Here is a 15,369-nt window from a genome sequence, read left to right on the forward strand (position 1 = left end):
CCTGAAGGAAGGACAACACTCGAGAAACCGAGTACGTGTGGGGTGAAAACCCCCTGGACTCACACCAGGCAAAATAGGCCTTCCAGGTTCGGTAGTAAACCTTCCCCGAGGAAGACTTCCTCGCGTTGACCAATGTATGAATGACCTCAGGGGAGAGACCCCTCTCCTTCAGGACCTCGGTCTCAACAGCCAGGCCGTCAAAGCCAGCGACTGTAAAGCAGGATGGTATATCGGCCCCTGAGACAGGAGATCGTCTCGAAGAGGTAGACGCCACGGGGCGCCTACCGCCAGATTCACGAGGTCTGAGTACCAGGACCGGCGAGGCCAGTCCGGCGCCACAAGAATCACCGTGCTGCGTTCCGAGTGCGACCTGCGAAGGAACCTGGATAGCAACTGAATCGGTGGAAACGCATACATCAGCTTGTACTGATGCCACGGGACCACTAACGCGTCCGACGCGTCTGCCCGAAGGGCGCGCGTCCTTGCCACGAACCTTCTCACCTTGTTGTTGAGACGAGACGCGAACAGGTCCACATCTGGAAGACCCTACTTCGCGCACAACATCTGGAAGACAGCCGGGTGGAGAGACCATTCCCCCTGATCCAGGGTCTGGCGACTCAGATAGTCCGCCTGCCAGTTCTCCACCCCCGGAATGTGAACTGCCGTTATCGCCGGGACATGAGTCTCGGCCCAAGACAGAATGTCGGCCACTTCCCGAGCCGCTCGGGCACTCCTGGTGCCCCCTTGGTGGTTGATGTAGGCCACCGCCATGGCATTGTCCGCCTGCACCCGAACCGGACAGCCCGACAGCCTGTCCGTCCAACGACGAAGGCAGAGGTTTATTGCACGTAACTCCAAAATGTTGATCGGAAGGGAGGACTCCCCCTCCGACCAAGTTCCCTGGGCGGACAGAACGCCCAGAACACCACCCCAGCCCGACAGGCTGGCATCCGTGGTGATCACCGCCCATGAGACAGGACGAAAGGACTTGCCCCCCGATACCATCGGGGACTGGAGCCACCACAGAAGATCCCTTCTGGTGCAATGGCTCAACGAGATCTGAAGATCCAGAGATTGAGGTCGCCCGTCCCACCTGGACAGGATCTCCGCCTGGAGACCCCGCGTGTGAAACTGGGCGAAGAGAATCGCTTTGAAGGCCGAGACCATCAATCCCAGACATCTCATGCACGCCCGCAGAGACGAGTGTGGAACGTCCCTGAGGGACCTGACTTCCTCCTGAAGAGTCCTGAGTTTGTCTTCCGGCAGGAAGACCTTCGCCTGGACCGAGTCCAGGATCATTCCCAGGTAGGGAAGACGAACCGACGGACTCAGCGTCGACTTTGGAAAATTTATCGTCCAACCAAACTCCTGTAGAGTTTGCATCGTGACAGACAGGTCCTTTTCCAGACCCTGGCTGGACACAGACCAAACCAGAATGTCGTCCAGATACCCCAGGACAGAGATGCCCTGGGCTCTCAACAAGGCCAGAACCGGTGCAAGCACCTTGGTGAAAACCCGTGGAGCCGAGGCGAGACCAAAAGGTAACGCCACAAACTGGTAATGATCCTCCGCAACGGCGAATCGAAGGTACCTCTGGTGACCCGCGAAGATCGGGATGTGGAGGTACGCATCCTTCAAATCGATGGAGGCCATGAATTCCCCCGGAACCAGGGCAGCCACCACCGACCGCAGGGATTCCATGCGGAACTTGCAAACCCGCACAAAGCGGTTCAGAGCCTTTAAGTCCAGAATTGGACGAACCTTGCCCTCCTTCCTGGGCACGGTGAACAGATTGGAATAAAACCCCCGAAATCTGTCCCGATAAGGCACCGGAACCACCACTTCCTGAGCCCTCAGGTCCTGCACCGCCAGGTGCAGATCCCGTAAACGCTCCGGAGACAGTTGAAGATTTGAGGGAAAGAATCTGCTCTCCGGCCGAGAGAGAAACTCGATCTTGTAACCAGATCGAACGATTTCCTGAACCCACCGGTCCCGCACGCGGACCAACCAGGGTTGAAGAAAACCGAGCAAGCGTCCCCCCACCCCAGAACTGGGTGAGGGCGCCCCTTCAGGCCGCACTGTTATGGGCAGCGGGTCCGGACTGACCGGACTTCTGTTTCCCAGACCAGGGCATCTTTTGAGAGCCTTGACCCTTGAACGGTTTGCCCTTGTAGTGCGACCGAAAGGCACGAAAGGACCCCTGAGAAGGCCAAAAATTAGCATGCTTCTTCCCAGGAGCCCCCTTAGCCTTGGAGAAATGGGGCAAGAGAGTGCTCTTACCTCCGGTGATCCCCTTTATCAAAGCATCCAAGGACTCCCCAAAAAAGGCGAGACCCATCATAAGGCAGATTGGCTAAGGTTTTACGCGAAGACTGGTCCACCGACCAACACTTCAACCAAACCAGGCGGCGAGACAACACCGCCACACTGTGTACACGTGCAGCCAACGGGACTAAGTCCAAGTCCGCATCACTCAGATACATGACACCCTGATGGATTTGATCCACCATAGCCAGTGTCGTCGGCGAGGCCGAATCAGCCACTAGGACGCGCCTAAGCATCTGCGTCCAACTTGCGACAGCCTGGGCTGCCATAAGAGAGGCAAGCAGAGCTTTTAGCATCGAACCCGCAACAGAATAAGTATGACGGGCAAGAGACTCCATTCTCCTATCCGTGGCATCACGGAACACCGGGGAATCCTCTGCAGGAATCGCAGTGGATTTGTTTAAAACCGCAATCGCGTGATCCACCGGGGGTGGCACACACCACCCTTCATCAGTGGAAGGCGAAAAAGGATAACGCAGCTTGAACCTACTAGGTACAGCAAAAGGTTTGCGTAAGTGGCGCCATTGTTCCTTAACAGCGCGCTGAAAATCATCAGTGCAGGGAAAAACCTGCGGTGTCCTGCGTTTTCTCTGCGTCCCATAAGCCGCCAAGGCAGCAGGAGGACACGGTTCATCCTGCAAACGCAGCGTTTGTTTTATGGAAGCAATCAGTTCATCCATGATTGCAAGCTCTTCAGGCGAGCCAGGGGGAGAATTATCAACCCCTTCAACTTCAGCCTCCACCTCGGACCCCACGAGATCCAGGGAGGAACGGGACCCTGACAAGGAGACCCCCGCCATAACAGCCCCATCATCCTCACCCTCAGAATCAGAGGAAATAGAAACTCTGGGTATTTTAGTAGATTGAGCAGCCACCAGCATCTGCACCTGAGCAGCAAGGCCAGCCACTATAGCGGCCAAATCCCCCCCTGGGAGGGAAACAGCAGACCCCTGGCTTTCCACCAAGGTGGCAGGAAATTTGCCCTCCTGAGAATCCATTGCCCCAATATAATATGCCGGAGAATAAAGGGTTAACTGCCCCTTTAACAAGCGCGGCGAGCGCAGCCCACCGCACCTCACACAAGCACAATGAGACCCCCACAGGGACAATAAACTGAACACAGGCAATGGATATAGGAAGAACAGAAGGATAAAACCTGAGGAGATCCCTGCCGCTGCTGCTGCCTCGATCGGTGCACCCAGGAGAAGAGGAAGTGATGAAACCAGGGCGCTCCATTAAAGCCTATGGAAGGCTACAAGAAAATGGCTGCCTACATGTAGAACATGCGGCCGGAGCGAGCGCAGGCAAAATGGCGCCGTTTGGCGCCGAAACCGCCGCTCCTCAATACAGTTATGCAGATAACACTATCCATGCAAAAAAACATGGCAGATCGCCGCAGCGATCGCTGTATCGTGCCCCAACATGACAGAAGACATGCCCCACAGCACACAGCCATGCACACTGAACACAGGCTGACACAGACAGTGTCACACAGCTCCCCCCCCCCCTTGCAGCCCACAGCATGCAGCAGAGTGATAGGGAGACAAAACAGTGTGAACAGGAACAGGTTACACAGTCCCAGACTGACACCCCCCCCCCCCCGATATACAGGTCCCCACATAGATACACTTACCTCTCAATGGCGTGGGGAACCCGCACAGGCGAACAAGCCGCTGCACATGAGGCAGGGAGAGTCGCATTCAGGATGCACAAAACGGGGGTTAAGAAACCGCACAGCGTCCAGTGAGGTAGCCACCTCACCGATCATCCCTGCACCGAACAGGGATGGGTCGTTCACTGCGCCAGGAGCGTTACCTGGCTGAACGCTCGATGGCAGGCTGGGAAGCCACTGACCCACGACCTGCGACCAGGGGGATCAGCCCAAGACCCAGCCCGCATAATCCTCTTCATCAGAAGACTAACTAATGCTGACAAAAAGAACAGCTAAGTAAAGAGAGAGAGAAAAAACTCAAAAATCCAAAAAGAAGAACAGAGGCTGGGGCAAAAAGCCCCAGCACAGAGAGAACCAGCTACTCCTGACAAGCTAGACATTGAAACTGAGATATGGTTGCAGGAAGTAGGAGGGTATTGACTGAGGGGACCACCCCTTGAGGGTGGGATATGTTAAAAGCTTTAATGTTAACATATTCTGTTGCCTAGCTACTCCTTCGGAGCAAAGTCTAATACCCCATTGTGACGAATATGAAGAGGCGGCGACTGTCGGAGGACGTAAGAGAAACTGCTGTTCACAAACGCTCTCCATCCAACCTCAATGAGCTTGAGCTGTTTTGCAAGGAGGAATGGGCAAAAGTTTCAGTCTCTCGATGTGAAAAACTAATAGAGACATACCCCGAGCTACTTACAGCTGTAATCGCAGCAAAAAGGTGAAAGTATTAACTTCAGGGAGCTGAATAATTTTGCACGCCCAATTTTTCAGTTTTTTATTTGTTAAAAAAAAGTTTGAAATATCTAATAAATTTCGTTCCACTTCATGATCGTGTCCCACTTGTTGATTCTTCCCAAAAAAATTACAGTTTTATATCTTTATGTTTGAAGCCTGAAATGTGGCAAAAGGTCGAAAAGCTCAAGGGGGCCGAATACTTTCGCAAAGCACTACCACTGGAAGCATTTTTTTAGATCTGTTTGCGAAGTGTGAAAAGGATTTTTGACTTGCCTGTAAAATATGTTTCTTGTAGTACAGTGCAGGAGCTCGAACATGTTACACCCGAAAACCAGGTGGAACATGTAACAAGTTTCAAAAGTGAACTTACCCTTTAAGGTGATCGAACAATGGCAAACAGAACTGTTGGGACCTCCATATAACCCCCCACACTGCCAGTTATCCTCCACAAGAGAAGGTACTGTACACCAAGAAACAGATTTTACAGATAAGTAAAAAACCCTTTTTATTGAATTTAATCATACAGTACGGAACAAAGGCATAGTCCTAAAGGATAACACAAAAAAAGAGTTCTGGCGCTGATCCAAGACATAAAATTCATAGTGTCCTTGTACGAAGAGTGCACAATTGTTATTAAAAATGTATCTGATGCACCACTGGTCGCCCAAACCTAGACACAGGATGGTGTATGGAAAGGTAGAAATAAAAGATAGGATGGCGCTCTGGTGTGCATAAATGTGGTAAAATCACCCCAATTGAAGCTCAGATGTACAATCTATGAAAGTTTATTAGGTATGTCCATAATTAATTAAAACAATTTGGCATGAAATCCTACCGGACCTTGAAGCCTCTGTGTCTCCTGGCTATTGATATAGGGATCCCTGATGTTTGTCATGGGAACCTAGTACCTTTGTAACCGATGGAAGGGAGGTAGTACTCTCAGGTTGAAAGGATGGTCCTCAAAAGTGAATGCTCGCACGGTTCAGTGTGCGGCCGCGTCCTGGAACCGGAGCCGATGCGCTATGCTCCCGCAGTGCCCGCCATAAGCACCGGAAGCCGCACGCCGTTGACGTCACCAAAGAGGGCGTCTTCCGGCCCTCTTTGACCTGGGCTTTAACAACCAGATCCCTCAAAGCCAGTGATTGAGAAGCTGGGCAGTAGATCAGACCTTGAGAAGATATAAATGATTCGGAAGAGGCCCAGGGGAATCTGTCAGAAGCTAGAGTATGTCAGGGTATCACACCCTTCTGGGACAGTTCGGTACCAAAAGAATCACTAGGACGCCCTCCAACTCGATTCTGCATAGCGCCATTGATGAAGCTTCAGTAGAGGAAAGGCAAAGGTCAGGTGTAACTAAATCCCATAGCACACTGCGAAACCTTGAGGATCTTAAGACCTGTTAAGAGCTTATTGATTAGACCAGGATGCTAACAGGTCCACATCCAGTGTTCTGCACTTGTCAAAAGGTCCTAGAAAACCTCTGGGTAAAAGGACCACTTGACTTGATCCAAATGCTCCTGGAATGTGCACCGCAGTCAAGGCCAGAACCTGGTCAGAATCAATTTTACTTCCTTGCCTAACCACTTCATATCACTTGGATCCTTCCTGGTAAGGCGCATGCACATGGAAGCCAATCAGCGGGTGGCGGCTACTCGATGACAGGCCGAAAAAAAAACTGCAATCTATAAACAAGGCAGATTTCCGTTTTGACAGGGGGGAAGGGATGTAGTTTGTGTGTCTGCAAAGGAGGAAATACATTTAATCTCTTCCCCTAGTAAATAAAAAAAAAAAAAAAAAAAAAAAGTAAAATAACAGCGTTGTTTTGCAAAAAATGGCCTGGTCATGAAATCGGAGTAAATCTTCCGGAGGTCAAGTGAAAATCTTCCTTCTCTGCTGCCTTACTTCTTGTGCCTCCTTGATGTTTGATGCAGGCTACAGCCTTGATGTTCTCTAACACAACCTGCTCAGTATGTCCCTGAAGCATGGACAGCCAGTGCTGAAGGGACAGTCGAGCTCAAGAATGTTTATTGGAAATTTTAATTCCTCTGCCCACCATCGAAATTCTAATGACTCCTCACTACCCCAAAAAAACTGGCATCCATTGCTGGATTGGAAATCCACCAAATCAGGGAGAGGAGGGCTGAGAGTCAAATGCATGAGATGTTCCACAGTTATTTTGTCTCAGGTAGGAAAGTATGCGGAGTTGCAGGAGGTCTGGAGTGAAAATGGGCATAAGGTGCTGCTTTGAATTAGGCTACCATCAGTCCTATTACCCTCATGAAAAAGCACACTGAGGGATGACATCTGGATTGGAGTAAGGGGCATAGCCATCATCAGGCAAACAAGGCGTTTTGCCTTGGGCGGCATTTTTCAGGGGGGGCAACACTGCACCCAAGCAGACGGGCAGGAGCGGCTCTAACAACTTCCAGTCCTTTAGGGGTTGCAGCCAGGTGGTGCCTACAGCTGCAGGCATCACACCAGTATTGTTCTTTTAGAGCCGATGGGATCTACTCAAACTTCTGTAGAGTCCAGGGCTGTGGAGTCGGTAGATAAATGTTCCGACTCCTCAGTTTTTTGTACTTCTGACTCCCCGACTCCTCTGTATTAATATGTATTAATCTTTCAACACTGATTTGGGTGGGTGGCATTGCAGTAACTATTCTGGCCACATCACTAACGATCTCTGTACAAACAAGGATGGCTTCTTCAACAGTAAGTTTTGATGAGCGATAATACTTTTCAACGTCTAGTGCTTTATAAAACTCCTATTGGAATTTTTTTATTTGGACATTTACTGGTTCTGTAACGCTTATGCGACATTGATTTCATTTAGCAACTTCCATTTTGTCTAAGAAGGAATCAAAGTCTAATTCTTCATTTGAAGATGATCCTGAGTTACCACTATTTCTTAAAAGAACTTCATCCTGTGGAGGTATTTCAGGTCGTAATCCCTTCATGCGAACTGCTACATCATAGAGGGCCTTTTTCCCAGTAGTCTGTTCTGTTTACTGTTCAACAAAAGTCGGCTCATTGGGTCGACAAATAGCCGCTAGCAAGATTTAGTTTTCCAGCAAAAGACTCTCTTTTCATCATTGAAGATGCAATGCCCTCAGCTATTAACCCTCCATTTTTGTTCAGGCGATATAACAGGCTCTTCCATTCCAAGAGAAATTTACCCGGGGTTAGATTGTCACATTGCAACCTCTTGGTGACAGTGAAGGGGTGAGAAAAAAGGTTCTCCAGCTCTTTTGTTTGTGTCCACTGGCTTTCAGTTAATGCAAGATTTTCATTGTCCATTTCTTCTATGAAGTCTTGAAGTTCAAGCAAACGCTTCACCATTAAATAAGTGCTTCCCCAACGAGTTGTTTGATCCAAAATGGCTCCTTTTCCTGCACGTCTTTTCAAAATTGCATCTGTTTTCGGGCCCTAGCTGCAACAGTTACTTGCTGTAATTTGTCAATTAGTGTAGCTGCATGGTGATCTTTTAATCCATCTCTTATGGCAAGTTGCAGTGTATGAACAGCACATCGCATATGATGAATAGGAGCAAGCTTCAATGCTTCAACAAAGTTGTCTAAAAAAATGTCAGCATTCTATTCAGTTTCTAAACTTTCTCCAATACTTGCAGAGCTGTCTTCCTCTAACTCTAATATCCGTTTGTTACCTTCTTCATCTGCGTTCATCTTCTCAATTGTGCTCAACATGTTAGAAGCGTTATCGGTCACAACACATAAAATCTGTTCCTTTGTAATTTCAAAATCTTCTAGAACACCCTCCACTAACTTCTGAAGGTAATCACTGGTGTGATGTGCCTGAGTGTCCTTTAATCCGAGGGTCTGTGTTATTGTTTTGTTATTTTCATCTACAAATCTAACATTAGTAGCAGAATAATGTGACGTGTGCATGCATCCATTTTAAGGAAGACAAACGTCCTTTCAGAACTTTCTGTAGTTCTTCCTTTTTACATTTGGCATCCTCAATTATAAGTTTCCTTATACTAAGTCATTAATTATAACTTTTTGTGAATTGGGACATTTAAACTTTAAAATTTTTTTAATTCCAAACTAAATTTAGTAGGAGTCGGTGCATTGTTTGCCGACTCCATGTACCCAAAATTTCCCTCGACTCCACAGCCCTGGTAGAGTCTGCGCAGTTCTTTGTATATTTGCATTCAAAGCTTGGACAGAGGGATCCTTCAATACAAGTGAATTAGAGAAGCCAGAACAAGACCTTTTTACCTGAGCAATGAATTGGCTAAATGGCACAGCCAAAAACTGAAAACTGCTGGTGTGGGGGGAAGGGGAATTGGAATGTGTAAGTAGGCATCCTTGATGTCCACTGATGTCAGTAGATCTCCCTTCTACAGAGATGCAATGATTGACCTGACCACCAGAAAGTCTCTAAACACACAGCAAAACCTCTTCTGCATAATTAAAGGGCCAAGCCCTTAGTTACCAACCCGCAGTAACTGGATTAGCTGCAATACTTAAGGGGGGAACATGGCACTCCTGCTTCACTCACTTCAGAAGACCATACTCCTAATGGGGTTTTCAGGGCCTGTGTCATGCCACTGCCCTGAACTGTATAGGAGCACCTAATGCAGGAGCCAGTGCCCAATGCAATGTCACAGGGTGGCCCCAGGTCATCTTAAACAACCGGGTCCAAGTATGGTCCAAATGGTATTCCTAGGGTACCACTCTGTTGTGCTAATAACTATTAATTCCAAAACCAACCTCAACCTAAGTGAGAGGGGTTTTATGAGGGACCTAACAGTTCTGTTTGCCAGTGTCACTTGAAGGTGACACTGAAGGTATCAACATAATCAACATGACTGTGGCCTGTACTGTATGATTATGAAAAGCAGTTGATCTTGTCAGAAATTAAGAGCTGCCCTGTGTGCTATTTTGGTTATCTTCCCTTCTAAGTTCTTGTTTTGGACAACAGAATGTTTGGTCAGGGTGGTTGCACAGAAGTAAATCAGTAGATTGTATCATTGTATTTGGCTAAACTACTAAGCACTCTCAGATCTTTACACCATTAAGTCTAAATATTCTGCTTTACTATCTGAATTTTGATCCATGTATGGCTGACTTAAATTCGTAAAAATGCTTGTTGTGTTGTCAGCCCACAACAGGACATAGCAGACAAGTTCATTTTTCTGTACTTGTAGGGTCTTTGAATGTATAAAACACAGGAAACTTGCATGTGTTGCACAGATGTACTGCAAATACGTTTTTGGTTCTTGGTTTAGTGGATAGTGAAGCAAAATCTTACTATATTACTATAAAATCATAGTTTATAGTCAAGCAACCAAAGAGAGCAACAAGACAAAAGCATAAGTAAAACAAAAATAAGTAAAAAAAAAAAAAAAAAAAAAAAAGTACCATAATATGACAGTATAGCAAAATCATTTAGGAAAATACCCATCCAATTAATTCTGAAATTTCATTTGCAGACTGCGCTGGATAGATAAACTGGACACAAGCTGCACATATGCCCTATATAAAATGCAGGCAAGGGTCAAAAGGGAACATTTCTCAATGTAGGTCAACACTTCCACTAGAAATGATGCACTAAACAATAAAAATTGTGAATACTTACCTTCTCAAAATAAGGCCCGCTGTCTGCGGCTCCCATCTCTTTGGAATTGGGCAGACGGAAACCGGACCGGTCCTTCCGCATCATGTCATTGAAATCCCCGAGATTAACTCCCCTCTTGTCTGCCTCAAACTTCTTTTCTGGAAGAACACCTGTGGGTAAAGCAAAATAACATTTTTTTATTTGCATAAAACCTATTTCTTGAAGTCCACTGAGAGACACAGGGATATAGTAATTATTAGACATTTGGTTTTATTACTGCCTACACAGACTGGGAAACAAATGTGAAGCCCCTGTAAGTCATACATTTAGGGACACAGGATAGTATCCTGAAACAGTGGTATATCTAAAAGCAGTTTAATGGAGGGGTGGACAACAGGAAACAAAAGGCTACCAGGCTCACAAGGCACAAATTGACAGGGTAACAATGGTGGCACAAGGAAACCTACAGAAACACCTGAAGAATCTTAGGAGCAAATCAGACATCAGCTAAAGCTTGAACCACTGACTTGATAAAACTTTAAAACATGTGAATACGTAGCAGCCTTTCGAATCTGAGCAGCAGATGCCTGATGCTGAAAAGCCCACGAAGCACTGACATACTGTAGGTTAACGCTTTTTGACTGGAAAAGGGGGAATCTTGCCCCGAGGTCAAACTTAAATAAGGAGATGATAAACATACAGTGGATATAGAAAATAATTACCCCCCCCCCTTTTTAAATAACCAAATTTTTGTTGGTTTGCAGCCTGAAAGAAGACACACAGTTTTTATTTTATCCAGTTGTATTTACTCTAAAATCCCAGTAAAAGAGAACACCAACATGTCAGAAGACTAAAAAAAAAAAAAAAAAAAAAAAAAAAAAAAAAATATATATATATATATATATATATAATCACTGAGTTGGAAAAAGGATCAACCCCCTCCCCCCTCCTAAAAATGACCTCCTCAAAGGCACACAAAGCCATTTGACTTTCAACCGTAATCGGCTGTGGTCATTTTAATTAGCACAGCATGAAAAGAGCTTTCTTGGAGCATTTCAATCCCTGGTAATGCAACTGCAGCAAACAACTACGGGTGGCAATGCACTGTCAAAAGATCTCTGGGATAAAGTTGTGGACAGGCAGGAGTCAGGAGATGGATACAACAGAATTTCAAAGGCTTTATCAATGGCTAGAAGCACAGTGAAGTTTATTAAGAAGTGGAAGGTATTTGGTACAACCCAGACCCTCACTGGATCAGCACGTCGCTCCAAACTGGATGAAAGAGCCAGGAGGAAACTGGTCTGAGAGGCTGCCAAGAGGCCTACAGCAACTCTGAAGCAGTTGCAGGAATTTATGACAAAGAGTGGTCATTGTGTGCACGTGAAAACAACATCACAAATTCTCCACAAATGTAGCTGGTATGGAAGGACTGCAAGAAAAACTGGATTTTTGTAGTTACCGTAAAATCCTTTTCTCTGAAGTTCGACAGACACAGCTCCATATCTTCTTAGACCATTGGTTATGCTCCTCCAATCAGGAATAGGCACTAGGCAGGAAAAAGCTTCACCACGCCTATAGGGGCTGTCCCTGCAGGCAAATCCCCACACACACTGCTTCAGCAGCCAGTTTCATTGCAAGCAGTGTTTAGAAGACAAAAAAACCCTAACACTAAAAGCAGAGGGGCGGGTGCTGCACCTGTCGAACTTCAGAGAAAAGGATTTTACGGTAAGTACAAAAATCTTGTTTTCTCTATTGTTCATTGACCGACGCAGCTCCATATGTTCTTAGGCCATTGGGATGTCTCAAAGCAGTATATTCATGAGGGGTGGGAAGACAACACAAAGAAGAACGTAACTCCCCTAAGGCTAAACTTAGCCAACCAGGTAATAAGGAGCTCAATCAGGAACAACTGGAGCTCACCTTGAAAAAAAACATACACCCTCAAAAAGAACAGAAAATATTCTGTTTAAACAGCAGCCTGCAAAACCTTGTGGCCAAAGGAGGCATTCGAAGATGCCAACACAACAACTAGAATTTTGTAAACGTACCCAGAGACGACCGCCTTGCAAACTTGCATCACTGACGCCTGATGGCAAAAAACCCAAGAGGCACTCAGCACTCTAATAGAATATGCCTTCACTGGAAAAGGAGGAACCTGACTCTTCAACGAATAAGCCTGAACAGCAGTCTGCCTGATCTACCTAGAAATGATCGCAGCAGACGCCGCCAATCCCTTACGAGGTCCCTCAGTAGGGACAAAAAGAGCATCAGATTTTCTGAAAGATTCAGTAGCCGCCAGGTAAACCCTGATTGCCTGAACGACATCCAGAGAATGCAAGGCAATTTCCTTAAAATGCTTGGGACAGAGTTAAGGCAGCATGATGTCTTCATTTAAATGAAAATCAGAAACCACCTTAGGGAGAAAAGATTGATTTGGACGGAGTAACACTATCTCTGTGGACCACCAATTCAGACACTCTGCGGGCAGAAGTGATGGCCACCAAAAAGGCAACCTTCTGAGACCATGACAGCAGAAGAATCTCTTAAAAGGTCTCAAAAGGAAGCTTTTGAAGAACAAATAGCAGATTTAAATCCCACGGATGTAGCGAGGACCGTCTCGGAGGAGCCATATGGTGCACTTCCTGAATTAAGGTACAAATCAAGGCAATATATCGCCAAGACCGGCACTTGGCCTTGGATAGTGCCCAAAGCGAACCACTGTTCAACCCCTTTCTGCAGAAAGGCCAAAACCCTGGCAACCGAAAACAAGCGAGGGTGCACCTTCAGCGATTCGCACCATGAAATGTACGATTTACACGTACGATGATAAATCTTCCTGGAAATCGACTTTCTAGCTTTCAAGAGCGTAGGAATCACAGAGTCCGAAATACCTTTATTCCTCAACACCTGGCTTTCAACAGCCATGCCATTAAAGCCAGGGACTGTAAAGTAGGATGGGAGATCGGACCTTGAGACAGCAGATCTTCCCTTAGAGGAAGTCTCCAAGGCGCATCGGCGACCAACCTTACTAGGTCTGCGTACTATGACTGGCGAGGCCAGTCTGGAGCCACCAGAATGATTAAAATCCCTTTCACCTCTATACTGCTTAGAAGCTTTGGCTTAGAAGTCTCAGCGGAGGAAAGGCATAAATCAGCCGATACTGACGCCAAGGAGCCACCAGTGTGTCTGTGGCATCGGCCAGAGGATCTCGAGATCTGGCCACGAACCTCTGCACCTTCTTGTTGAGATGAGAAGCAAACAAATCGACCTCAGGCGTCCTCCACCGAACACACAGTAGGTGAAACACCTCCGAGTGTAGGGACCACTCCCCTTTGTCCAACACCTGACTCCTCAGGTAATCTGCTTGCCAATTTTCCACACCTGGGATGTGCACAGCAGAAAAAGCTGGAACAAACTCTTCTGCCCAGGCCAAAATCTCAGCCACCTCATTGGCCACCAAGACACTCTTCGTGCCCCCCTGGTGATTGATGTAAGCCACAGCTTTATCACTTTGAGCTCCAAAACATTTATCGGTAGTTTTGACTCCTCTACTGTCCAAGATCCCTGGGCACAGAGCTTCCCCAGAACCCCGCCCCAGCCTGAAAGGCTGGCGTCCATGGTCACCACCGTCCAGAAAAGACTTGCCCTGGCATAGTGCTGGAGACTGAATCTACAACAACAGAGCAGACTGTGTTGTGGCTCAACCGAATCAAAATGTCCAAGGACTTTGGATCCTTGTTCCATTTAGCAGAATCTCTTTTTGCAAAGGTCTTGTATGGAACGGAGCAAACAGAACCGCCTTGAAGGTTGATACCATCAGGCCCAAGGCCTGCATGCAAGTTGTCAGAGAGGACAGATTAGTTGACAAGAGCAGCTGAATCACCCCGATGCAACTTCTGCAGCTTGTCCAGGAGGAGAAAGACTCTTGCCAAAGCTGAATCCAGAGTTAGGCCCAGATAATCCAGTCTCAAGGAGGGTATCAGAGTAGATTTTTGGAAATTGATGGTCCACCTGAACTCCTGCAGGGTTGTGACAGTGATCGTCAGGTCGCCCATCAGGGCTGAACGAGAGTCCGCTCTCAATAGGAGATCATCTAGATACCCCAGTACCCCAATCCCCCATTGGTGCAGCAATGCCAACACCGGGGCTAGCACCTTGGTGAACACCCTGGGGGTGAAGCGAGACCAAAGGGTAACGCCACTAATTGAGAATGCTCTTCCGCTACTGCAAAGCGAAGAAACTGCTGGTGCCCAGCGTAGATAGGGATGTGTAGATATCCTTCCTTGATATCTAGGGAGGCTAAAAAATGTCCCCCTGATGCAGTGACGCCACTGAATCAAGGAGGTCCATGGTTCTGTAAAGAAGCAAAGACGTCCCCCCACCCCAAAAGCGGATGAGGGTGCCCCTTCATGCAGATGATTTGTCAGCAGATCCGGATAGGCCGGTCTTTGATTTTCCTGACCATGGCTGCTTGGAACCCCCTGAAGACCCGAACTTTTTCCTTTTCCTTGGGACCCGAAGGTATGAAAAAGTTGCTTATGAGCAGTAAAGGAAGGCCCCTGGACGTGGCCCCCGAGGACTTGGTGCCTTGCCATTAGAGGATTGAGGAATAAGAGTACTCTTTTCCCCCCGGTAAGACCATTGATCAACTCATCAAGAGAGGATCCAAACAACCTCTCCCCTGTAAAGGGAAGATCAGTTAAAGAGGTTGTAAACTCGTATAAATTTTTTTTTTTTTTTTACAACCTGCAAGAGAAAGACATAATGAGCTAGTATGCATCGCATACTAGCTCATTATGCAATACTTACCTTAGAACGAGCCCCCGCCGTGCCGCTCACTCACCTGTATGACGAGCGACATGTTCAGTCGCCCGTCTTCCGGGATCGCGGCATCCGGCCATCTGATTGGCCGGAGCCGACGGTCACGGCACGGGGCTCTGAAGGAACGGCACGATCAGCCGTTCCTTCAGAGCACATGCGCCAGTGACGTCACTGGCTGCATTAAAGGTAAATATCTCCTAAACGGTACAAGTTTAGGAGATATTTACAGTACCTATAGGTAA

At 47.3% G+C, this 15,369-nt stretch overlaps 1 protein-coding gene across 4 annotated transcripts in view; it reads right to left on the reverse strand.

Moving 5' to 3' along the window:
• The window catches only part of TNRC6B (trinucleotide repeat containing adaptor 6B), a 754,281-nt gene that overhangs the window by 310,371 nt on the left and 428,541 nt on the right, over positions 1-15,369 (reverse strand). For all 4 annotated transcript variants that reach the window (XM_082265794.1, XM_082265793.1, XM_082265791.1 and 1 more), the window contains exon 9: positions 10,328-10,476. In XM_082265794.1, the coding sequence (XP_082121920.1) occupies positions 10,328-10,476 (149 nt within the window). The remainder of the gene's footprint in view (positions 1-10,327; positions 10,477-15,369) is intronic.

The sequence above is a fragment of the Pelophylax lessonae genome, assembly GCF_965119305.1.
Source record: "Pelophylax lessonae genome assembly, chromosome: 8".
Lineage (NCBI taxonomy): Eukaryota > Metazoa > Chordata > Amphibia > Anura > Ranidae > Pelophylax > Pelophylax lessonae.